At 40.5% G+C, this 26,808-nt stretch overlaps 1 protein-coding gene across 2 annotated transcripts in view; it reads right to left on the reverse strand.

Annotated features, from left to right (window-relative positions):
• SNCAIP (synuclein alpha interacting protein) overlaps positions 1–26,808 on the reverse strand; it is a 75,592-nt gene that overhangs the window by 38,829 nt on the left and 9,955 nt on the right. Inside the window, exons 3-5 of one of the 2 annotated variants that reach the window (XM_031935497.1) lie at positions 24,333–24,473; positions 21,592–21,664; positions 435–1,306 (exon numbers count right to left, since the gene is read on the reverse strand). In XM_031935497.1, coding sequence (XP_031791357.1) covers positions 435–1,306; positions 21,592–21,664; positions 24,333–24,473 — 1,086 coding nt within the window. The remainder of the gene's footprint in view (positions 1–434; positions 1,307–21,591; positions 21,665–24,332; positions 24,474–26,808) is intronic. The other variant, XM_023197240.1, reaches the window with a different exon arrangement.

Raw genomic sequence — 26,808 nt, forward strand, 5'->3', positions numbered from 1 at the left:
ATAATGATCAGGACAAAACAGAAGACCCTCTGTTTACATATCCGGCAGGTCCACCATCAGCCAAGAATTGACATCCCCACAAATAACTGCATGAGAGCATTGGGAACCGTTTGAAAAGCAAAAAGAAAGACATTAAGATTCAAGTTAAAGAAAGTGCCGGGCTCTCTTTGTTTGAGATTGAGTCTTCTTTTCAGTTGAATTCATGCAAAGTTAAAATGAAATAACACTCACTCTCGAGCCATTTGTTTTCCCTATATTAACCTCATAACTTCTTATTTTAAAACTCAAAAGGTCACATCTCCCAACTAAAGCCACAAGTAAAGATTAAGTAAGAACCAAAACAAATGCAGCATCGTTCTGTTACTAACGAATGCAGCTGATAAAAAAGGAATCTCCAGTCTATCGACATGTATACCGAACTAGATTATACTTACCAGGAGAGAGATCTGTCCTTCTTTAACAATGTTCAAGATGCTTTTTACTTTTTTCAGATACTCACTCCTTTCTTCTGGGCCTTGGGAGCTGGTCCAGTTCAGGCCACTGACCTGCTCTTCTGGTTTGGATTCTGCTGCTGAGGATTGCAGGTGGAAGGCCCTGAGCTGGCAGTCTGGTGTTGTCTTCTCAACTTTTCGACCATGAGGATCACTAAATGTCTTGTTTAGGAAGTCTTTACTCTGGTTTTCAGGCTCATATGCAGAGCCACATTTAACCAGAGGAGGTGAGATCTCGGTTTCTTCAGTGGCCAGCTTGTGCTGGTCGCGGATGACAGCTGATGCTTTTCTCAAGTGAGGGCTTTTCACAGGAGAAAGAACACAAAATGGTGCCATATTGGATGATGAGCTCTCAGAACTTCCTGTAGAGCAGGCTTTGCCAGAAAGGCCATTGATGGTTGTGCATAAGCCCAAAATTCTTTTTTCTGAAGTCACCTTGGTAAAAGAGGCAAGCTGCTGACTGGATTTAATATAAGGCACATCCAGAATCTCATCCATGTCGAGGTCGTAGTGCTCCAGTTCGCCCAGCGATGTGCTGGGCTCAGAGCTCTTACCTGGTGGGCCACCCACTCCATCTCCAGGGCTGAGCTCCTCAGGCTGGGGGCCCAGGTCAGACTCACCCCCTTTCTGGTACTCAACCACTTTCTGGTTCTTTTGGTCATCACTTTCATTGTTCTCCAGAGTCTCTGGCTGATGTTTCAGTGGCGAAACCCGTTTCACTGGGCGGAACTTACTGTACACATCAGCGATTCCTGTGGGCTTTTGCGTGTTTGTAATAAGAGTTGAGATGCCACAATTCCAGCTAGAGCTAGAAACTGTTTTTAAAAAATTAAAATAGGAAGCTATTAATTTGGAATGCTGAACACATCTTGGCTATGCAGGTAGACGTGGTTCATTCACGTTATGTCCAAATTAAGGCTCTGTGCATGAGGATGACTTACAGAGAGTGCATATCGATAGAACAAAAAAAAAAATCATACTTACCATTGGAAAACAATGAATAATCAAAGGAAGTTAGAACATACTGACTCAAAATTAATTAAAATAATAATAATGGTAATGGTAAACAGCTAAGGAACCAACCCCAGATAGGTATTTAGGTTTATTCCCTGGATAGATCTACCTCCCTGGCAACATTTATATATTTGTCACCACTCTGAAAAACAAGATTAGAGAATAAGATCTTCAGTGTTAAATAAACTTCCAAACTACAGAGCTTGCAGTGAGTCTAGATCGTGCCACTGCACTCCAGCCTGGGCAACAGAGTGAGACTGCATCTCAAAACAAAACAAAAACAAACTTCCAAACTAATTTAGGGAGAAAAGGGATGTATGCTGTATGCACACACACACACACATTAGTGTGCATGTCCACATACACCCCTAATGCATAAGAAGTCCCATGTAAGAAGTGGTATATTATTTAATATTGAGCAAATGCAAACTATGATCTGCTGAGTGACTTCGTAGGTGTGCCATTAAGTGGATTAGGGAAAGAATAGGAAGGAATGCAGTGCTCAGGAGCTGAAAGGACTGTGGGAGACAAGACATAGTTGAGTTAACCCCACCTTGGTCAAAGTACCTGGTCAACTATCATGCTGCAGCATTTCATGGTGCTTTGTGACATATGACACAGTGACGGAATGCACTAACACTTCACTACAGAACATGTTCTTTAAGATTCAATACTGCCCTCCATTGTTGAGAGGGCTGGAAACAAACAGGATAAGAAAGTTCTGAAAAGAAGATGGGTTAGGCAGACTGGTTATTTTTTCTAATTTCTGTACAAAGTTTGGATAAAGATTGTGTGTTGGTTTGCATTTGAGTAAGTGTCTGGTTGTGATAGAGTAGAAAGTGAAACAGCCAGACACACCTGGAGGTGAAAGATAAGAACCATCTCTCCGAGTTATGAGAGGCTGCCTGGTGCCTTCTGTTGGGGCAAACAGATGGAGCAACAACAGTCTCCTCAGCCATGATTATACTGCTTCCTCCCGTGCCACTGCCCTGCTAGATAAAAGATGACCCAGTACCCTTGGAAACTTGCAGGTCACTGATTTATGGGTTCCTAGTTCCCTGCCACGTAGTTCCTATCATCCCCCATCAAAGGATGAGATTTCAGGGGGCATGCTCTACAGCTAGGGACCTTCCATTTACCTCTTCTCTTCTGAAACAACAAGTGAGAAGCATGTGAATGTGTGTGTTCTTTGCTACTGGGAACAACCAAAGGAAAAAAGAACATGAGATGGGTGTATATTCACATCTGTAACTTCTGCAATAGCCCTTGGCTATGACTGACTCTTAGGGTGAAAGTGGAACATACATTATTAAAGTTCCCTAAATTTAAGCTACTGGTCATTCTTCTTCCTGCTGGGATATGTTCTAAAAGGATTCAGAGAAGTTCTTGAATCAAGCTAAGGGGATGAGAGTGAGTGCTCTGAACCTGAATGCTATATAACTATCTGTGAGTTCTTTCCCTGAAACTGACCACAATTTTGCATGAGGTTTCCAAGGGTCTGCACTGTCCAGTCCACTTCTCAGACCTTTCTGGCTCTGACTTTTTAGAATCTAAGAAGAGAATACTATGAGTTGTGGAAGGAGGGCTGGATTCTCTCCAAAAAGTAATGTAGAAGAGAATGTTCCAGAAGGGAAGGAAGGTATCTAGATGGTCTTAGGCTGCTGCTTTTTTTCCCTTTTGTTGGCTCTAGTTCTTAGTTGTACACAGTGCTTGGCATAGATCAGACAATTAACAAATGCTAGTATGTGAATTTGAATCTCACTTTGCACAACACATTAAATCTTCTAAAATGTACAAAGTGCATCCTTCTGAGGGATTTACAGTTTAATTTCACAGGGGACAAAATCCTGTTAATAAACTCAGTGGAGTGATAATCACCAGTAAGAGCTCAATTTGCTAAAGTTATTTATGAAATGTAAATATGCAAAGGCAAAGACTAATTCCAGTTGGTCTCTTATAAATTTGAAAGTTTTCTATCTTTTATGTGACCTTTTCTCTCTAAAAATATAAAGCCATGAAAAATTAATGTCTGCCAGAAATTTCTGCCAAGCCTTTCTCTCTTCAAGAACACATGGTTACTTACTTAATTAAAACAGCAGAGATAGTGGACATAGAGTTTATAAGATGCAAATATGCCTTTAATTTTATTCATCAACTTTCTGCAAGGCTTTAAGTAAAATGGGAAAAAATGTATATATACACTCATAGACATTTCTGAGATACACTCTTATTATTGAGTATATTTGGTAATATTTTGCCAATTACCTTGATTTCTTTAGAACCTCTAGAAAATGTGCATCTCAGAATGTAATAAAAAATTTTAAAGCCACATAACTTAGTAGGTCAATACAACGAGTGCATTGTACCAATATATTTATGTGTTATATAAGGTCATAGGTTCAAAGGGCTACTCTTTTATGTTGGCTTTATTTACATGTGAAATTTTTTCCAAGTGATACAGGGAAATGGATACCATATGTTTCCCAGCTGTTTTGTTCTGACAGGAGCCATTAAAAATGCTCTATGGAAATGAATTCTGTCTGGGTCTTACGAAAACATATCTTTTCACAGAAGGATCTAGAAACTGAAGAAGGAGTGCCAACATTTTGGTTTGTTGTCCCTCTCCTTCTTCAAACCTATGACTCTTTCTGAGGCTGTGAGTGAGATCTGTGTTTTCTAGTCTATGTTTTGATTGCCAAGAAAAGACATCCCAGTAATGAAAAATGGATTATTTCACAGGTTTCATTAAAAGGGTCCAATTTATTGCTATATCATATACCTGGATGGAAAGAAGGGCAACTTTGTGCTATATACAAAAGACAAAATTCAATTCCTTTATCGCTGCTAAGCTGTGTAATCATGTACTTTAAGAACAACACAGAAGAGGGGCTATTAATGACTAGTAAGATTTTCACTTGCAATTATTTAAATTTATCAAAAATTTCACTCATACTTTTATTTCATTGCAATGCAATAATAAATTTCTTATCATACATGGAAACAAGGTTTAGACTTATTTTGTTATTAGAACAATTTTGAGGCTAATTTTGCTTTTTGGAAATTATGAATAAATTCTTTACATGTTAGCAAAATTTAAATCTCCCCAAATTTTATCCATTTTAGATTTGTACAAGCTCCATGACAGCAGAGTCTGTGTCTAATTTATCTCTCTATCCCTTAAAGAACCCGAAAATTGCTTTACATAAGTAGACTCATAACGACTTTTTGGTTGAATGGGCTCAATTTTAACATCTTACAGAAGTAAACATGCCTAATAAGCCTTAAACCTGTCTATCTGATTACACCACAGATTTTCTAAAATGGTCAGTAAGTAAACAGACATGTATTTGCTGCTGATGTATAGGCCACAATTATCTCTTCAGATCTAGCTGACACTTGGAATACCACTGAGCTTTAGCAAAGTATTTGCCTGCTGACTGTCCACACCCATCTATTGATTGAACAAACATGTAATGCAGTCTTAGAATGTGCAAGGATTCCTGATAGGTGGCCTGTTCTGATCCAAGTGCCTCATCTCTCTCCACCCTTTCCCACTCCCTCCCTTTCCCCTTTTCCCCCAATACATCCAGATGCTACTCCCCTTCCCAAAACATATTCCTTGTGATCGTGGCCTACATGATGACAAGAACACTTATGCAGTCTTCCAAGCACTCTATCTCCAAGGCATCCTTGACTCTTCTCTTTCCTTGACCCCTGCCCTTCGTCACTCAGGCACCAAGTCCTGCTGTGTCCTTATCCTCAATCCCTCTGAAATCTGGGCCCTCTTCTTCATCATCACTAAACCGACTGGACCACACTGGGATCCTCTCCCACAGTCTCTGTAAGTTTTTCCTGGCTTCCCCTGTTCTCTTTTTTCAGTCCTGAGTGATCCTTCTTCAGTAAGTCTGACTTTGTCACCCAAAATCCACTCAAATATTTCAGGTAGCCCTGCACTAAACAATATTTCCCCAAATGTGGGTGCATATCCCTGCGATACCTAAGAGGCGCACAGGAACTATGGTAATACCCCTGATTTACAGAGTGAGAATGCTATTGGCCTTCCAAATTCTCTTTCTTCTTATTAATTAATTTAAGGAGACTCATTGTGGGGCTAGAACGAATTTAACTCCTTTCCAAAACTTACAATTCCCTATTTGAAAAATGAGACCGCAGGCTTCAGGCTCAGAGATGTTCATAAGCAAATAATTAAAGGAATGTTTCATGTTCAATTTATCACATTCATTTTAATGATGACCTTGAATTTATTGCAAGTGACCATGGCTTTCTATTTACAACCATAGTGACATGAAGTTTCTTTTAAAAACAAGTATGTCTGAAAGTCAGGTGTTTTAGAAAAATATATTAAATAAACATAGTACAGATGCAATACAGGTAAAGCAAAAATAACAGAGGTAGACTTGGGATATAAGGCATGTTGTGGAAATGATACTTAAATTACTAGGTTTGTGAAACCTTGGCTTCCAGGATAATAGCTAAATTCTTTAGCATGGTATGTAGCAACTCTTGTATTCGTTTTCTAATTTACCTTATCATCTCAGCACTCATGATTCCCAAATCACTAATTTTTCCTTGCAGCTCCACTGCTAAATTCATCCTTTCTGGATATACCATACTCTCCCTGCGTTTAAGCTTATTCTTACTTTCCTATAATGCTCTTGGCTGTCTTCTCTGCCTGAGACTGAGGCTCATCTCACAAGATTCCACTCAGGGGTTATTTCCTTCGTGCAGTTCCTGTGGCTCTCCTAGGGAATAATTGCTCCTCGATTCCCCGTGCCCTGATAATATCTGCACATACCTAGGGTTGGGGGTTTTGGAAATTCTGTTACAACTATTCACTCATACACCTGTTTAATCTTCCCTCCTGAGAACCCCTCAAGGGCAAAGATAGCCTGAGAACCAACTTGTGTTTATAACCAGCCCTTTGTCTAGTAGGGTGCCTTGAAGATACTGGGGACCAATGACTTAAGCTTTCAATGAATGGATGAATGAATAAAAGGGGAGATGGCCAGGGAAGGAGGAAGGGGGAAGGGAGAAAGGAAGAACCGAAGGAAGAAAGGAGGGAAGGAAAGAAGGAGGAGGGAGAGAAAGAAGCTGCCAAAACCAAAGATGAAAAGTATAGTAAATAAATGAGTTCTGACACAATGAAGTCACCTTGCCACATTTTGGGCACACCAATTGTGCCAAATATTTCAAAGACAGTGTTAGTAAGCTCTTGAAAATGTTTAGACAAGATGTGCTGCATATTAAACCACTTGCATCTATTTCCTACAAAACATTCCTCAGTTTCCTCATCTGTAAAATGATGGGGTTAGACTATAAGATTGCTAAAACCTGATCCACCTCTAAATTTCTATGACTGTATGGAATGTCTACAAATAATAGAGCTCTTTATTCTGAATGACTCACTATGAAACACTATAATTTCTCTGGATCTATGTCTTTCACCAGATCCTCACAAATTTATAATTATGAGGCTATGCTGATTGCTGACACAGAGCAACTGTTTGGCTCCTAAGACTGATAAATTAGTATTTTCTTAGGAAGATAATGGACAGTTTGCTGTTGCAACAGTGGATTCAATTTTCAAGACCAAACGTCAATGCTGGCTCCCAAAATGCCTATTTATTTTACTTCTAAATAGAAAGCTACGTGTCCATATTAGAAATTTAGCTTGAGACACAAGAAGAGAAAGAAAAGGGGTATGATTCAGGACAAAGTAGTGTTCCCCTACTCTTTTTCATTAAAAGTTAAATGGATTTTATTTTCCATGAGGAACAAAGTGGTCAGATTTAGCTATAATTGCCTTCAAGTATACACAACAATATACCTCACATCCATAGCTACTGGAAACCTAGGCGCCTTCCAGAACATACTTTTGAAGTTCTTCAACATTCCATTTCCTTCCATTTTCACAGCAAAAGGAGGGGCATTATGAACGATTGGGAGTATTAATGCTAGAGTCAGGAGGTTGTTTAGCCCAATGTAAGCTGAAGTCTGTACTGCACCCACTTACTGCAGACACCTCAGGTTCTGTAAGAAGTGATGACAGGTGGCTTATCCCATGTTCTGACAGGAGGAAGAAGGCACAGTGTCTGAGTGAGGACGACTTGCTGGGTGCTCTTCTGTGTTGCCCTGAGAGATCAGACCTGATCTCTTAACCTGATCAAAGTTAAGGCTGAGTCAAGTCTGGATTTGGAGAACTGTGATGGGGCGCTGTGTTGGGAAGAGCAAAAGGGTGTGTGAGGAATGAGTGTTTCTGGGATATTCCCTTCGGGCTGCTTGCTCATCCTTTTCATTCATGCTACAGACCCTCTAGTAAGGGTAATGTGAGGCTGAGAAAGGAGGACAGAAGGCTTGTTGATTATAGAAATGCCAGCCAACGATCTATACGCATTAGGGCATTAAAACACTGTGGGGAAAGCGTCACTGATTTGGGTTCTAAACTTTCTGTCTTTAAGTGGCTACTGATATCAAGCAGCTGTCGTTGAATGTGTCTGATTCATGTTTTATTATTTCCAGCTCACATAATTTTGCACCCTATTTTCACCCATTCTTTTGTTTTGTGACAACTCATTGAAATACTCAAGCCCTACTACCCTGGATAGAAAAGATACTTCACCAAAGAGATTCCATCACGAAATCAAACTCAATATTTTGACAACTTTAAACCTTTGGGCTTCGAAAGTACAGTTTCCATAGAACAGCAATTGGTGGGGTGAAGAAAGTTACATGGTCTTTGCATTATTGTGCCATCTATAAAGTATGCTGACCTTCACTTTGACACTAGCAAAACCTCGTGAGTGGATTAAGTTTTGTGTTCATTCCAGGCCCGTTTACCAGGTTTCCTTTCCTTCTTTCCCTCTCTCTCTTGAGGAAATGTAGGGAGAGATACATGTCAAGGGACAGTGAAAGGCTCACCATTGGAGATGCTCTGGAACAGGGCAGAGCTGTGAGCAGGCTCAGTGTGGCTTCTGGCCGTGCAGCACACACACATTTTAACTGAAGGTGGCGATGTTTTACAGGGTTGATCTACCGTCAAGGACAAAGGACTCTGAGTTACTGCTCCTTGGTAGGAGAGAATAGGAGGCTGACAGCACAGGTTGAAAAATTTCTACCCTCTTCTCTCCATTTTCAGTTGACAACTCCCAAAATGTCTGCTGATTTTACTTCTAAATATGGACTATGTGTCCACATTAGAAAATTAGCTTTAGACACCAAGACGACAAAGAAAATGGGGTGTGTCTTTAGGGTATAAAAGTGTTCCCTTCTTGTTTTATTTTTGCTAAAAGTTAAATGCATTCTATTTTCCACAAGAAACAAAGTGGTGAGTCTGTGAAAACTAGTCTTATTTTAAGAAGGACACACTTTAAGGGGAGGAGAAATGGAAGATCCAGTGCTGGCCTGCAGCCTACTGTTGCTCTTGGCAGGTCTGTGGGTCTGCCCCTGCAAGCTCCTACCATGGCCTGAACCCTCAGCTACAAGACTGGAGAGAGAACAGGCAGGTACAGTGGCAAACAAAGTGGGAGGAAGAATGGACAGTGGCTCGCCGGCATTAATGAATGGCAGAGCTGCTGCACCTCCATCTTCAGGTGCAGGTCACCATACACTTCACAAATATTACTAACAAGAGTGAAAAAAAGATTTAAATATATTTTAAGAATTCCACAAAGCAATATTTCTCATTTGGAATTTTCCTAAAATGCCCTCCACTTAATACTTTAAAATTGCCGATACATTCATGTAAGCCTTTTTATGCTTCTGAGTATAAGGCAAGTGTATGATTTCATTAGATTCCCACAACTCTGGAGGATGGATAGACAGTTCTTATGTATTCTTACTTGGAAATAAATGAGAACTCAGAGAATTTTAAGTGTAATGTGGAAAATGACATAGCATGCTGACTTCTCAACTAGGACCAAGGTTCTCTGACTCTAACTCTCTTTCCGTAACACTGGAGGACTGCCTTATTGAAATTAAATTATTCCCTAAAGATACAATTCACATTTTTCTCTATTTGGGTCACATATATGCAATGGAATCCCAGAAATCAGTAGTCATACTCATTTCAGATTCACTCTAACCTAAATCCAACACTGTGTTGTCTGTCTAAATTTTGGTAACCATTTACTAGGAACCTTCTGTGTGGGAGCAAAGTTAGAAAAATAATTTATGGCCTGGCAAGGTGGCTCATGCCGGTAATCCTAGCACTTTGGGAGGCTAAGGTGGGCAGATCACTTGAGGTCAGGAGTTCACGATCAGCCTGGCCAAATGGTGAAATCCCGTTTCTATTAAAAATATAAAAATTAGCCAGATATGGTGGTGCATGCCTATAATCCCAGCTACTCAGGAGGCTGAGGCAGGAGAATCGCTTGAACTTGGGAGATGGAGGTTTCAGTGAGCCGAGATTGTGCCACTGTACTCCACTCCAGCCTGGGCAACAGAGCAAGACTCTGTCTCAAAAAACAAACAAACAAACAAAAAACAAAAAATAGGAAAAATAATTTTTAATGACTTTTCTTGGCTGGGCGCACTGGCTCAGACCTGTAATTTCAGTACTTTGGGAGGTTGAGGTAGAAAGACTGCCTAAAGCCAGAAATTGGAGACCAGCCTGAGTAGCAGTGAGATCCTCATTTCTATAAAGAATTAAAAAATTAGCCAGGCATGGTGGCTTGCTCCTGTAGTTTCATCTACAAGGGAAGCTGAGGCAGGAGGACTGCTCGAGTCCAGGAGTTGGAGGCTGGTGGTGGGCTATGATTGTACCAATTCACTTCAGCTGGGGTCAAAGAGTGAGACCCTGTCTACAAAAAAACAAAAAAATCCCCCAACCTTTCTTGAAAACAGTTGAGTGGAAGGGTTTCCTTCCTCTTTATTTTTAGCAGCATTAGCCTAAATTTAGAGTCATTTTATCACTGAGAATCTGTTCTTACAGCTGCTAATTCCTTCAACTGGCTAAGGGTGGTGATCTTTTTTTCTTTTCTTTTCTTTTTTTTTAATTTAGTAAGCAAGAAAAGCAGGAATACAGAGCATAGTCAGAGTGCTAAAGCAACTCGTAATTGGCAGAATGCTATAGTACTCTTATACGGTTCATTCATCCAACAAATATATATTGAATGTCTTCTGTGCACATGTCTCTAGGGGTGCAGGGGTGAATGAAATAGACATAATCCTGCTCAGACAATGATGCAAGTACACAGATAAATAAAAAAAATTACTAAATGCAAACTGCTTTGAAGAAATAAGGAGGGGACTGGAATAGAAAACAGATGAGAACCTCAACAAGGAGGTGACATTTAAGCTAAGACCTGGAGGATGAGAAGAAGCCAATTATGTGAGAAACTGGGAGATAATATAAAAGATAATTTTACGAAGATCTGAGTAGGTAGAAGGAAGCACATCGGCAAGTGTCTAAAGCAGAGAGAATCTGGCAGGTTCTGTAGCTGTTTTTGCTAGATCAGAGTGGGTCAGAGTCAAAGGAAGCAAAGTTGAAGCTGGGGGAGGTTATCAGGGACCCCTGATAACCCCCATTTGGGGGTTTTATTGGCCACAACAAAGAGTTTGTTTATTATTTTAACTGAAATGGGTATTTCTGAGGGGTTTTACAGAGAAGTGGGTGTCTTCAGAGTCCAGAACGGGGAGAGGGAGCTCTCAGTAGCTGCTTTGGTAAGACACTAATTCCATTTATGAGGGCTCCATCCTCTTGACTAATCACTTCTGCAAAGATCCCACCTCCAAGTACCATCATCTTGAGAGTTAGGTTTCAACATGCAAATTCTGGAGGGACACAAACATTTAGTTTACAGCATGGGGATATACTTTGAGCGCAGAGACTCAAGACCTGGTGATGAATTGATACGGGACATCAGGGAAAGCAAGAAAATCTGGCTTCAGCACCTGATGAGATGTTTCAGTCAGCAGAGTGCAGTTCACTGAGGAGGGAGTCTGAGGAGCAACACTTCAGGCAGGGGAATTCAAAAATTTCTCTTTAGAATTCCATGAGACTTCTAATGTAGACACTGAGTGGGCCATTAAATAGGAGGCTGGAGTGTGGAGAGGATTCCCAGCAGCATGTAGATGGTATTCGAAGCTGTAAGCATGCATGAGAGACCAACTGAGAGGCTGAGAGAGCAGAGGGAGGGTCCTATTAAATATTTAGTCCCACTTGACTATTGAAAGGTCAAATTTAGAGGGAGGAGGAGTTGCAAAGGAAGACTAAGAGGGTGTTAGAGTGTTAGGAGAAAAATGAGGAGAGAGGTGGTCTCACAAAGCCAAGAGAGGAGACTGTTTCCAGAAAGGAGGGGCCAATTGTCTCAGCTAATGCTGACAGGTCAAGAAAGATGAGAATAGCAAAGTGTCAGTGCATTTGACAGCATGGAAGCCATCACCTTCCCTAGAGAGATGGAAATCATACTAGGGATGTTTAAAGTAAATAGAAAGTTGGGGACAGGGGAGGGAGTTCCCCATGACTTTTTAAAGCAGGTTGGCTATAAATGGAGGGTTGGCAAGGAGGAGCAAATAGGATGGGAGCTTCTAGAGGTGGTTTGTTTGTTTTTTAAGATGGAAGGTAGAGAATGTTTGTATGAGGAGGATAATGGCCTCATGGAGACAAAGAGATTAATAGTGCAGATGAAAGAGGAGATAACTGAAGAATCAGGGTGTCAAACCAAACAAAGAGAAGCAAAATATCAGCTGTCTCATACTTCAACCATGATACAAACCCAGAGGATTCCTTTCACGTCTTCACACATTCCTCTGTCCATCCTATACCTCAGGTATATGGTCAGCAGCAGCACTCAGGCACTGGAGACACCATCATGAACAAAATCACCCGAATGAGTTTTTAGTGTGCTGATATTAAACCAACATCACATTAGTATACAGATATGTATAGAGTAGGAAAAGTATAGGGAGCTAGGAAATAATAGGAGTTGGTGGGATGTACAGTTTAGGAGCCACTAGAAACCTGTGGTTATCAAACACTTAAAATATGACTAGTGGCACTTGTCAAAATGATAATAGTTTTCACTTGTTGGATTAAATAAAGTATATTATAAAATCGACCTATCTGCTTATACTTTTTAATGTAGCTATTAGAAAAATTTTAAGTTACATATGTGGCATGTGGCTCACATTACATTTCTTTGTTGTTGTTTCCTCAGGCTTTTTATTTGTATACATTTAAGGGGTACAAGTACAGTTTTGTTATGTGGATCTATTGCACAGTGGTGAAGTTTGGGCTTTGAGTGTAACCATCACTCGAATAACGAACATTGCACCTATTAAGTAATTTCTCACCCTGCACCCCTCTCTCACCCTTCTGAATTTCCAATGTCTATTATTCCACACTCTATGTCCATCACATTATATTTCTATTGGACAGTGCTGGTCCAGAAAGTCAAGTAAAGGGGCCCTAAGAAGGTGACCTTGGAGGTGGAGGAAGAAAAGGAATAACATCCCATGTGAAGGAACACTGCTCATTTGAAGAAGTGAAGGAGGCTCCTTGATGTGACTGGCAGGCAGGAGACATGCAAGGAAGCCTGCTGGTCCAACAGAAGATCACTCTGGGCCTTGAAGGCCACATGAGAGAGTTTCCCACTGCATATCTTGAGAACCATCCTGGGAAACCATTGCCTGGTTTTGAGCAGGGAGTGGCATGATAAGACTTGCATTTTTGAAAGGATCACTGTGCCTCACTAAAAACAATGGACTGGTATCTAGGTGACCCAGGTCAGTGCTTCTCAAACTTGAATGTACATAAATGAATACCCTGGGGATTGAGCTTGTTAAAATGCAAATTCAGATGCAGGAATCTGGGGCAAGTCTGAGAGCCTGCATTTCTCACAACCTCCTGGGTGATGCTGCCGCTAATGGTGCTGGGGTGGGTCCTGGATCATACAGTGAGATGCAAGGGCCATTTGAACAAGCAAATGCCACAGAAGCATCAGGACTTATGCAAGAGGACCCTTCAACTATGAGATTCTAGGATTTTGTTTCTATTACTTGAGTTTACTTTATGACTTTTTTTTTTTTTTGAGGGAAGAGTCAGAGCAAAGGAGGCAAGTGGATAAAAAGGGGTGATCTGAAATGGGAAGATAGAGCCCATTTAATATTGCGAGACAAAAGCAAAGGCTATGCTTTCAGGAAGAACTGGGGTGCTGTCAGAGATGCTATGACAGAGCTACCAAACTAGAAATGTCTCTCAACACACACTCATACTTTTGCCTTTAAAAAGTATGGGAAGATGGGATGGGGAAACTGCTATTCCTGTGACACGATGGGGACTTGTGAGAAGGAAGTCACTGCAAAGCCAGACAAAGTCAAAGGCACTTGGCTGCGTATACATTTTTCCTTGTCCCTATGCTTCAGTTCTTTTCCTCACTGCCTAAAGGATGCCTCTCTCTAGACTTCCCATTTTTCATCCTTTCTTACTGCAGATTTCCTTTAACTCATTTCTACCAACAGGCAGTTTCTTTACTTACCAGTTTGGGGAGTGGAAGATATGTTTCTTAGAGTCCAGTAAAAATAAACCAAAACACAGGAGAGAAGACTGTGAGTTTCTACCCTTAAGCTTTCTTTCCTTCAAATACTGTCTTATTCCTAACTTCCTTAATTCCACTGCTGTGAAACTCGTAGAGAATCAGTTTGTTGTGCCACCTAACATTTATGGTTAAGCAAAGAAAAGAAATGTATCAGTCAAGAGAAAAAGGGGCAAAGATGCGATGTGTTTAAGCTCTACTACCTTCAGCCCTTTTTATCATTTTCTTTCTTTTTTTTTTTTTTTCCTGTTTTTGTTTTTTGAGACAGAGTCTTGCTGTCACCCAGGCTGCAGCACAGTGGCACAACCTTGGCTCACCGCAACCTCCACCTCCCAGGCTCAAGCGATTTTCCTGCCTCAGCCTCTGAGGTACCTGGGATTACGGGGGTGTGCCACTACCACCCAGCTAATTTTTGTATTTTTAGTGGAGACAGGGTTTTACCATGTTGGCCAGGCTGGTCTTGAACTCCTGACCTCAAATGATCTGCCTGCCTCGGTCTCCCAAAGTGCTGGGATTACAGGTATGAGCCACCATACCCAGCCCCTTTTATTATTTTCAATACCACCAGAATTTTATTTTAACTTTTCTCTCACCCCCTGCCCCCATCTTTATGAACATTGACCTATGTCCTTCCTCTCAGAAACATAAATGAAGTGTTAATACGTTAAAGGGGTTAAAGGTAGAGATGATCTCTCCCTTTCCACAGAAGGGGCAGCTCATCTTTCATGGGTAAGTTCTGTGGTCCATTCAAAATGATGGCCTATGCACATTCTGGAGCAACAGAAAAAGTACAAAAATTGTTCTCATATTGTGATGACAACGATATGTACAAATATGCCTCTGGGGGAAAAATACTTGAAAGAAGTGCAGTAATTTTGTTTTGGTGGAAAAGTTAAGTTCTTTACAAATAATGGATTATATCATTTTTATAATTATGTTTTGTTAAACAATAAAAGTAATTGTTTTACTTGATAAAAAATCTCATCTAGATGTCTTATCATTTGTAAATTTTTACTCTAGTTAAAGAAACAATTCTTTGTTATCAATGTTAGGTTCCTTGCTGCATCAGGATGAAGTGTTCATTTTCTTGACTGAGATATTAGAAAATGTGTTTCCCCGCTCTTTGGAGTCCAGTTTACATTACATCCTTTGAAATGGATTAATCAGCAAGCTTTTCAATTGAAACTGCCAAACCAGCCTTCACTTTCAAGCTTTTAGCATTAAACCTTAATAAATATTGAAAACAGGAGGTTTATATATTTAGCATCACCAACTATGTCATAACAGCATCTACAGGACAAATTTCATGTCAACTTATTATTTTAGGTGCTGGCTTAAATCCCTTTAATCTTAAAACATCACATATTTTATCTTTATAGGTTTAGGGTTTGTCACAAAATTTGCATACACAGGGTGCAAAAATATAGCAAATGCAATGCTTTTAAATGTATAACCTACATGACTTTAATGCCAGACACCAAGTTTAAAAAGTACTATTTCCTTTACTCATTGTCATACAAGTAACACTTTATATTATTTAGGTATAACATTTTTTCAGAATCCATTCAGACACATTACAGGGTCATTTATTACTGTTATATAACTGAATTTTCTAACCTCAGCACATTTAAGTTTTCAGATGTGAAGCAGCATTAATATTTATCTGCCTTCTTTCATAAGAAAATTATACAATGAGTTTAGCAGATACAGATTTTGAAAGAATCACATTTAAAGCACTATGAATTGAAACAAATGTGTATTCGAATGTCCAATTAATTTTTAAAAACTCTAAATCAATGAAACTGAATATGTTTTGATTTGAACAACATATGTCACCATAATGTATTTTTTGTCCTCATTTGGAGAAAACCATAGAGAAGAATTAACATTCACTGCCTTGTGCCTCTTTTCCCACCTGAGTAGCAGATGTTAAGCAGAGAATGCATGCAAAAGTTTCACGAATAACTTCCTTTTTTAGGTGCAACGCTTTTTTTATTTTTTTTACACATAATTTCCTTTGCTGCTAATCCTTGCCCCAAACTAGTTGCTACACATGGTTCTCTGGAATAAATTACTCCTCAATTGAGTCAGCTTACCCACAGGGGGTATGGAGACTGTAGAGCAAGTTTCACACCCACTTACTAGCTCTAGAACTTTGTGCACATTATTTACCCTCACAAGCCTCAGTTTCCTCATCAATAAAATAGGCACAGTAATGCTTCTCCCTCTGATAATTATTCTGAGGATAAATATGCTGCTTACAGAGGCCTGGCACAATGCCTGGTACACTGCTGGCTTATGAAACAACTCAGAAACCTCAATAACACCTGTGTATCTCCATGCACAGGCAGTTCATTCTCAGGCTTCCCACTCCTAGTTTTTTGCTTCCTTCCCACCTTGTGGCATCTCCAATTCCCTTGCACTTCCTTTCTTTCTAAACCACTTTTCTCACAAAAATTTGAAATAGTCCTAGTGCAGAGTAACTGATAGAGAATAGTTTAAAATATTATTCCTGTTAGGGGAAAACATAGACTTCAATAGGAATCAAAGCTTCTAGCTAAAGAAAGGGCATTCCTAAGGTGGATTTGTGGGTGTTGGTGGCCAGTGGAAGGTGCGAGGACATGACTTCCAGGCCTCTGACAACATTGCCATTTTCATTCTTGGAGCCCACCACTAGGGCCGCAGGGATGAAGCAAGGTGAGCCCCAGGCTGCGTGTCTCACAGAGGTGCTTCCAAAGGCCACAAACAGGGCTCATTTTACACTCCAGCTTCTCTGAGGACACTCAGGAAGCAGGCAGAATGGACAGCCCTACTTGGGAAAACAGAAAAGGTATGTGGGAAACCTAGGGAGTGTTCTGTGGGGCTGACAGGTTTCCGAGCAGACCACATGTGGAGGAACCTCTGGTTTGGTTCTGGGAGCTCCACTTTAAGAGGATAACTGCACTGTATCCCCAGAGAATGAAAAGAATGAGCAGCACACACTCAGAACTGCGGAAGGAAATGTTCACCTGGAGAAGACAGGCCCAAGAGTGGCTGCTGTCTCCACACACCTAGTGACACTCTTGTCCAGGAGGGACTGTCCTTTTCTGTGGTTCCAAAGGAAGAACCAGGATCAATGAGTGGAAATTCAAGGGACACTGACTTTGGCCAGTAAAAGCATGAACCTCTATGGATGGGCTGCCTCGTGAGATTGTGCACTCCTTGTTGCTAAATTGACGAAGTACAGGCTAGAGGACCCTATGGTTGGGATAAGGAGGATTACCTTCAAAGATCTGATTGGCTTTGGACTATCTATTTTTTGCCTTTTAGAAAACTTTTTATTTGTGTATAACTCTTACATTTTTCACTTGTAAATAAACGTACACAATAGTCGCAAAAACGAAAACAGTACAAAAAATAGCTGTAGACCTTTTATCCACATTCATCAGTTGTCAGCATTTTGCCCATTTGTTTATTATTTGTACTTGCTCACTTGCTCTTTCTCACAGACGAGCTGATTTTGAAAGTCCCTTCTCTTAGGGGGAGTTATGATTCTACATGCTGAGGCTTCTTTCCAGGTCATAAGATTTTAGAAAAATTGGAATCCTGCTGGCATTGCTCTTCACCGCACTAAGCATAAAATCTGAACTCCCCAAGGAGTCTGACCCTGATTATCTCTCTGCCTTCATCTCCTACTGCTCCTCATTTTGATCACCATGCTGCAGCAACATGGTTTCTTCTTCCTCATACTTGCTAAGCTCATTTCTGGCTTATGCACTTTGCAATTACTAGTTCCTCTGCCATCAACACTCTTTGCTAGTTTTCTCATGGCTGGGGCTTTCTAACATTCCTTGATGCCCTAAGACCTCCTTCCCTCCCCAGCTTCTAAAAACTACCACAGTCCCTCATGTTGCCTCTTTTCACTATCTGTGGTGACCTTGTTTATCTGTTTGCTTGCCTTTTGGCTGTCACTCCCAGTAGAATGTAAGCTTCTTGAGCACAGAGGCCTTGTCTGTCTTGTTCTTTACCATGTCCTCAATACCGGGGCCAGAGGACACTCAACACATATTTGCTGAATAAATAAGTAAGAGAGCAAATGAGAACATCTGGTCAGAGACATAATACGTACAAGGATAGATGTTAAAATTTGACAACCTATGCAAAATAGCAAGCATGTAACTATTCTAGAAAGGTAAAGAGAAATGTCTTTGTTTCGTGGGGGTATCGTATTACTCCATTCTTGCACTGCTATAAAGAAATACCCGAAATTGGGTAGTTTATAAAGAAAGGAGGTTTAATTGGCTCATGATTCTGCAGGCTGCACAGGAAGCACAGTGGCTTCTGCTTCTGCAACGGCCTCAGGAAGCTTCCAATTATGGCAGAAGGGGGAATGAGGCATCTCACATGGCAGAGGCAGGAGCAAGAGACAGAGTGGGAGAGGTTCTACACACTTTTAAACAACCAGATCTCATGAGAACTCACTCACTATCACAAGGATAGTACCAAGGAGATGGTGCTAAACCATTCGTGAGAAATCCACCCTCGAGATCCAGTCACCTCCCACCGAGCCCCACCTCCAACATTAGGATTTACCATTCAACATGAAGTCTGGATGGGAACACAGACCCAAACCATATCAGGTATGCTGTAAGTGACAGACGGTTGAGGAAGATTCCCCTGAGAGTGCCGAGTGCCCCATCCCAAAGAAGATACGGACTTTTCTCAGAAACCAAAGGGCATTCTGCTGTGTCCGTTTGAAAAGATAGAAATTTGCTAACTTTCTTGGAGCAAATTCCTTCTATGTGGCTAATACAAGAAAGACAGGGTGAGAAGGGTTATTTCTACATCTGGAAGGCTGCGGAACTGATTGAGAATGTCTCAATTCTTTAGGAAACCAGCTCCAAAAACTTCACCATATTGAAATTTCTTTCAGACGGGCCCATGAATAATTCTACAGTGATGCTGTGGGCAGACACATTTTTCCATGGGTTCCTTTTTCTAGGATCACTCTCGATCTATCAGAATGCAGTTTCGCAGCCTCCAAATGGTCCATCAAATTGGAAATGTACATGCAATTCCATTAAGAGGCCTGAGTATTTTGCTCACAATCCATTTCCTATCAGGTCTAATTATTGCTGATTACCTTGAGCACTGTGCCTTTGCTCTGGGTAAAGTTCAAAAGCTTTTAAGTTTGAAACTGGCCTCCTCCTCAACTACCTAAGAAAAGTCTACCATCATTTATTGTAGATACGACTAGAAATTGTAAGACCTGGAGAGAATGGAATGAACCAGCCCTGGGAAAAACAGTTGCTAAAAGTTTCTGTTTACTCACTTAACTTGGTAAGAGTCACCATTTAACAGAGAAAAAATAATTTACACTAATCAGGGAAAATATTGACTCGTAAAGATTTAAAAGGATAATATCTTAAAAGTAAATTATTGCCACCAAGTCAAACTATTTGGAAGGAGAGTATATGCAAGGGATAAGATAACAGAATTTGGAAGTAGACTTCCCGGGGTTTGAATCTCAGCTGTGTAACTTAATTGCTGTGTGACTCTGGGTAAGATATTTAACTTCTCATCTCTGTTCCTCATTTTGCCCATCTATAATATAAACATCCTAATAGTACTTAGCTCACAACTATTTTAGGATGAATGGGATTAACGTAAGTAGAGCGCTTACAACGCTACCCAGCACGTTAATCACTAATAAAGTATTTGCTATTATTTCTTCTCTCTTATTCCCTACATCCAATTAAAGGAAAAAGAAAATCTTGTATCTGCAAAGTACCCATTTGTTACATCGCCTAATTTTGATCCTAAGGACAGCCAGGCAACATTAGTACAGGTTTCTTCTCTATTTTGTAGATAACTAGTCACAGATTCAAGGTCATTTGGTTGAGAAGTGCCAGAACTCTAATTCAAACTTAGGCCTGGTGACTCTGAGCTTGGCAGCCTCCCCACTGCAGTCGGCTACCTGTGTCATTGATCACAGTCATTGGTTCAAGTCTGAAACGGGCACTGCCCTTTTTTTTTTCTTTTTTTCTTTTTTTTTTTTTGAGACGGAGTCTCACTCTGTCGCCCAGGCTGGAGTGCTGTGGCTGGATCTCAGCTCACTGCAAGCTCCGCCTCCTGGGTTCATGCCATTCTCCTGCCTCAGCCTCCCGGGTAGCTGGGACTACAGGCGCCACCACCTCGCCCAGCTAGTTTTTTGTAGTTTTTAGTAGAGACGGGGTTTCACCGTGTTAGCCAGGATGGTCTCGATCTCCTGACCTCGTGATCCGCCCGTCTCGGCCTCCCAAAGTGCTGGGATTACAGGCTTGAGCCACCGCGCCCGGCCGGGCACTGCCTTTTAAGAAGACACATTCTTATAAGACTTATAGCCAAGAGTGTCTATTAAATCCTATACAAACTTGAATGTTTTGGAAATAAAAAATAAGTGAAGGTAAGTAAAAGCTTCTATTTGAACTGAAAACTATCTTCTGTGATGTTTCTGACCCAAACATTGAAGCATTACTGTCACTCACACACACACAAAAACACTGAGATAAACAAACCTAGAAAGACTAATTACTCTTCCCGTCTCTCCTAAGCAAAATGTCAAAGGAAAACAAACAGTCCAGCAGAAAAGTAAATTAGCTTTGTAAAAATCCTTTCCATCAGAAAGGCCTAGAATTCTAGTAGCTGTATAGGTAAGGCACATCTATTTATTTTTAAACACAGAATTTGAGGATTATCTGGTTCTCAGGATTCTAGTGACTATCAGAGGAGGTCCAGCTTTGGGAAGGTTAATGGTGATGCCACAGAGTAACTACTTGGAAAAATAATAAACATCATTTCATAGTTTAATACTATGGTATCACTCCTATCAACATCCTTTTTTATCTTCATTTTTGCCCATCATAGAAGGAAAAGAAGAGAAGCTTAATTTGATTTACAGAGGGAAATCAACTCTTGAATGTACTTTTTTAATCTTGGGGGTTGGGGGTGTAAAGAGAAAAGGTCGACCAGCTGGTTTTCATCTATATACCATAATTCTCTGTTTAGTTTACACTATTAAACTCCAAAGCCTTTGCTTTAATCTTAACTGTTACAGTATGCCTTATTGCAGATTCTATAATGTCACATCTCTGATAGGGTTTCTGACTTTGGCAAAGCACCATCCCCCAAGCTGGTCCTTGCCATATGGGTAGTAAATGCATCCAACATTTTTTCATTGGCGCCTGCATCATTATGTATTGTCACCAACGGTTTCTTGGGTTTTCGGTAAATTGCTGCATATATTGTGGTTTGGAGATGCTGAGATGATCTCCTATATTTATTTATCTCTATATACAGCTGAGTCCTCATTAGGGCCTCCCTGTCCTGCTATCCTCTTTCAGATGGCCTAACATCTGTTTGTTGAAGGCAGGGCATGAGGTGGAGGGTGGTGTGAGTGGAGAAGCCGTAAAAAGAAAACAGAAAGCAGGGGGGACCAGTGTGAGGAAAACAGCTTTTCAGGAGCCATTAATACTGAGTCAGGATAAGGAGAAGAGGGGAGGAGCAACACCTACCTGATCTGTCTTCGTTTTGCGTATCACATCTTCGGCACAGTTCTGGGATCGTCTTGAGTGATGTGACTGAATACTGAACGGGACGCCAGAGAAGAGAGGGCATAAAATAATTTAAAATGCGAGCATTCACTCAGATTGGCCAGAAAAACAAAACCCAGTAAGTGATACTTGGGCACAACATGTATATTCAGAAAATTTATCTAATTTTACCCTAAATGAGCTGCGTGGTGATCTGGCAGCATCCTAAGATCTACCTGCAAGCATCTAACCACATGCAGTTTAAAAAGGGGGCTGGGCACCCCTTCTTTAACAAAAAAGGTGGGGTGCAGCCAGCAGACACTCTCTCCCTCTTATCACTTCTGCTACTTGTGGAAGATGGAAGAACTGTCTGAACCTGCGAGTTTCAAGATGGCCTTAATAATTGCATTCTGAATCCTAAGGGTAAACTTGTGTATGAAAGGTCAAGTACGGTAACACCAGGCTTCCTGCAGCATCCGGGGCAGTCAGGAGACATGTCTGTGCCAATGCTGACTGGACCATGCAAAAGTTCCTAATGTTGCCACTTGCCACAGATTTTACTGTGTAGCATCCATTATCTTCATGGGAAATACCAGGGTAATATCATAAAAAGCAAGAGGGGTGTGGTTCTGTGTTTGAAAGCTCATCTCTTTCACATATAGATTAGTTTGAGTGGAAAGAAACCACCCTCCAGGCTGTTTCAGCACCCACTAGGAGGCTGGTTTTCAGGGTGAATTATGACACAAGGGGGCATACAGCTGGAAGAGCTGAAACAAATGTAAAATCAATAGCTATGATTTATGGGGACGACATGTGATGCCAATCAGTCTTTCTTTAGATGAGGGTGTTTTAAAACAAAATAAATAAAATGAAATTGTCCTTTAATCAAAGGCCCAGTCAGGGACTATCTTTAATCACATTCATACTTTAATTCATAAAATGCAGCTCCCTAAAATTATTTTGCTTTTTACCTCTAAGGACAATGTTCTTTAACGTAAATAAGCTTGTATCATAAATTACTTCACCATTGCAAAATTTGGCGGGATTGAGAAAAAGCATTTAATCTAAAAGAAAAATGATCACAGGAAGCTCATTAGGATTACTATAGCATTACAAGTGAGGAATGTGTAATTAGGACACATTTATCAATAAGAAGGTACTTTAGTTAGCTTGACGTCGATAGATAAAGCAAAGCGTCTGCATTGAGACTTCCTTATGCTTTCCCCAGGATACCAGGACAGCAAGACATAGGATGGGACCATTGTAGATATTGTCAGTTTGCCAACTGCACGTCACAAACAAATTAAATTTCCAGTATTTCCAAGTGAAAAGTGAAATCTCAAATGACTAATTAGAGAAATTACCCTTACCTGTCTGATGCAATAACATCCTGTTTATATTGGCCATGCCTCTGAGACTACAGGTGCCTTAAGCAAACCCACCCACATGCTCAGAGGGAGGGATGACTGTCTCATAAACCCAAAATTAATCTGTAAGTAGTTTTTTCTTTCACATTATGTTCTCTGGGCGTCTGGGGTAACACAGGTACACAAGGCATTTTTCTTGGTACTAATAAGGTACCTTATGTTTCTGACCAAGTACAAACTCTCTAAGGAATCTGGTAGCTTCTTGAGACCAGCTGGTACAGGTTAGATAATTACACAGTCTATAATTCAATTAAAATTGGGCCTTTTGTTTTGATTGCCTTTTGTTTTGGTCCCATGAAACACCCTTTGGCAAAGTCTCACTCTTTTTTTTTTTCTTTTCATCCAAGGCAAGAGTTTAGGAAGAGGAAATTAAAGATGAATTGTGTTTAAATATAGTTAATGAAACATTCAATAAGATTTGTTCACTGGGCTTAATGATATATAGCTGATTAAAATGGGTGAGCTGTTATCTGTATTTTGAGGCACATGCTTCCTAACTGCCATCTCCCACCCCAAAGTCAGACATATCAGAATCTCTGATATATTTGCTGTAGCTTCAACTTTTCCTGTTTGCCCTCAAAGGCCCATAGTGTGCAGTAAGTTTTAATTTGATGAGGTTTAAATTTGAGCAGCACCTGGCTGGTGTGGGGACTGAGTCACAGGTGGACACTAGCCTAGGTGAGCCACTGCCACTGCCTCAACCTAAATCACTTGTGGCACTTTGCCTCCACCCAGAGTCACATAGGAAGTCACTTTGGCGAAGTCATACATTTTCATTCTCTGGTAAAAATAACTGTGAAGAAAATATCATTTGCTACTCCTGGAAATAGAAATAAAAAGTACAGTAATCTAAAAAAGATGACAGTTTATCCAGAAAATTAAAGTTTTGGAAAATTTTAAGGGTATATGAACGTCAAATTCAGCAATGACTCCAATCTACATTGTGAATGAGTCCATTATTTTTTATAAAGACTCAAGACAAAATCAATTTGTGGATCTGTTTCAGTAAGTATAAACACTGCTCCTTGGATGGAAGAAAAGGCTTAAGGGAGTGCTATGAAGATTGTTAAGCTGTGATGTGAAGAAATGCACAGGAAACACATAACTCACAAAACCAACATCCAAAAATGTTTTCATATTTGCAAATTTGGGAATGAGCGAATGATCCAAGAAGGCTCCCTTGCAAGTATGCATTGTGCTACCATCTGGGAGCTGAAATGGAAGGTTTCCCAGGCCTTCATCCCAGTTCACAGGACAGATGGCCTTTTATAAGTAACTGTCAGTTCGCCAACATACCTCATTCTCAGGACAATGGCAAGCTCCCAGGGCAGCAACTACTGTCAGTTTGGCCCTATGGGAACCAAAGCCCAATGCATCTTCCCTGTCTGTGTCCTCCAATCCAAGCTTTTGTAGCCTGTTCCCTTGACTCCTATTGTCCTTGGGTAAGAAGAGTGAAGAGGGGGCTTGCAGTTAATGAAGAAGCATTACATTTTCTATCTCTATAATTTATTCCTTTTCTAAAAGTCTTCCAGAGGTTACTCCCAGTGAAAATAGACTTTTTGATCTAAATTTGTTTCCCATACTTCTTTTCCACTTCTCTACCATGTCCCAAGAAGAGCTCTGACAAAGGTTGACCAGCTGCCTCAGCTTCTTCAAAGTCCCTGTGCTTCCAAAGTTTTGTTTGTCTTCTGTTCCTTTACTCGGGGGTCCCCCATTTCTGCAATGCCCTCCTCTAGCCATGCAAATGCCACCATTCCACAAGGCAAGGACAGTTGTGTCCTGCTTCTCCATGAAGCCCTAGCTGATTGCTTTAGCCCTTACTGACTTTTCTCTTTTCTCCCCTTGGTAAGTTTCTGCCTTGTCATGTGCTGTGGTGTTTCTTATCTGAAGGTGTTGGCTTCCATAAGCACTTGAGTGAAAGAATGATATTGTTGACTTGTATATGTGCATGGCACACAGGGACTGATTAACTGTTTAACTTAAATACCAAGATGTGTACATATTGACTAATCCCTGGGCATAATATTATAGACATTCAAAGGAGTTCTTTCACATTTAGGTAGTAAGTGGGACCTTCCTCCAGGCCTTTATACTAACACTATAATTAATTAGCTTTCTGAAATGAAAATTTGACTAAGGCTCCACAGTCTATAGAACAAAGACCATAAGCCTTAGCATGGCACATGAAGCCTTCCATGAGCTCAGCCTCATTTTGCATTGTCTACTTCTCTTCTGAATGCGGCAATAACAAATTCTTGGGGGTTGCCCTACCCATTGTTTTGCCTATCTATACCTTTACATATGCTATTCCATCTACCTGAAATGCCCTTCTGCCCATTTCACTAGGCAAACCCCTTTTAATTCTTCAAGCTTTGCCTGAATATCACTTCTACAAAATCTTTTCTGAGTCTGCCCCACAAGGAAGTAATGCCAGCTTTCAAAGTGTGGTCTCTGGACCAGTGGTATCAACACAACCTAGGATTTGTTAGAAATTCACATTCTTGGGCTCCACCCCAGACCTACTGAATCAGGAACTCTGAGGGTGGGGCCCAGCAATCCGTTTTTTCACAAGCCATATGGGTGATTCTAACACAGGATGAAATTTGAGAACCATTGTCCTGTATTATTTCCTGATGTTAGGCATATGTCCATTACAGAACTCATCACAGGATGGTTCATCTGTATGTTTACCTAACTGCTTTCTCTGCTTCCTGAAGGTGTGCACAATATTTTATTTACCCAAGATACTAGGCACTTATTAAACCAAATAAAATTAATTCCTCTAGATATGAGGACTAATGAGGCAGGGATACAGCTCAGTCCATAATTTTGGTGGCAGTAATAATAATAATGTCAGTCGTTAATATTTACATAACACTAATCTTAGAAAAACCCATAATTACAAGTCTAGCAATAAATCGTTTTATATTAAAAAAATTCTTAATATATTAATAGCATGAGTAATGACTGATGGCTTAACCTTTTGTATAAAGGACAATGGATTTGGAGCCATAAGATCTGGATTGAAGTCCTGGTTCTGACACTTATTAACGCTGTGGTTCTGGACAAATAATTCATTTAATATCTCTGGGGCTCAGTTTCCTTATGTGTAAAACACAGATAATTATACGAGATAATGTAGATGCAGTCATTTTGCAAACTGTAAAGCTCTAGTAAATGTCTGTCTCTGCTCTTTATCCTGTTTTCTATGTGTGCCCCCAGAGCGTCCCTCCTCATCTTCATTTCTGCCATGACTTTAAGTTCAGTAGATGAAGATATAAGAACTAACGAGGCGGGAAGAGAGGGGTTGAGCTGGGAATAGAAAGGAAAGGAAATATAGCTCAGCCTATCTCAGTATATTATTTGGCTTCTCTTTGTTCTTCCCTCACTGAAGAGAGTCTGTGGCCCAGGGATGACACTGAAAAGTCAGCTTCAAAAACTTCACAGAGTTGATATGGTGCAAGATCATCCTATATATCCCAGCCTACGCCAGTCAGTTTTGTCACCATGCCATGCAAAACAGTTGGAACATGCATGAGATTCATAACGACAGTGCGTGATTTCTACATTGGGCTATGGGGATCTCTGACCACCCTAGATATTGTTCAGGGCTGAAAAGCTTTGGCCCTTATTCCTGAAAACCGGAGCCAACTGAGCGAATGAGCAGACATTACTCAAATGGTAATGAGCCACAGAAAATGAAAGAACTAACATCCCAAGCACCTTTGCAAGCTAGAGACTCTTAAACTACTAAGGCCCCATAGAAGTTTCC

The sequence above is a fragment of the Piliocolobus tephrosceles genome, chromosome 4 (genome assembly GCF_002776525.5).
Source record: "Piliocolobus tephrosceles isolate RC106 chromosome 4, ASM277652v3, whole genome shotgun sequence".
NCBI lineage: Eukaryota > Metazoa > Chordata > Mammalia > Primates > Cercopithecidae > Piliocolobus > Piliocolobus tephrosceles.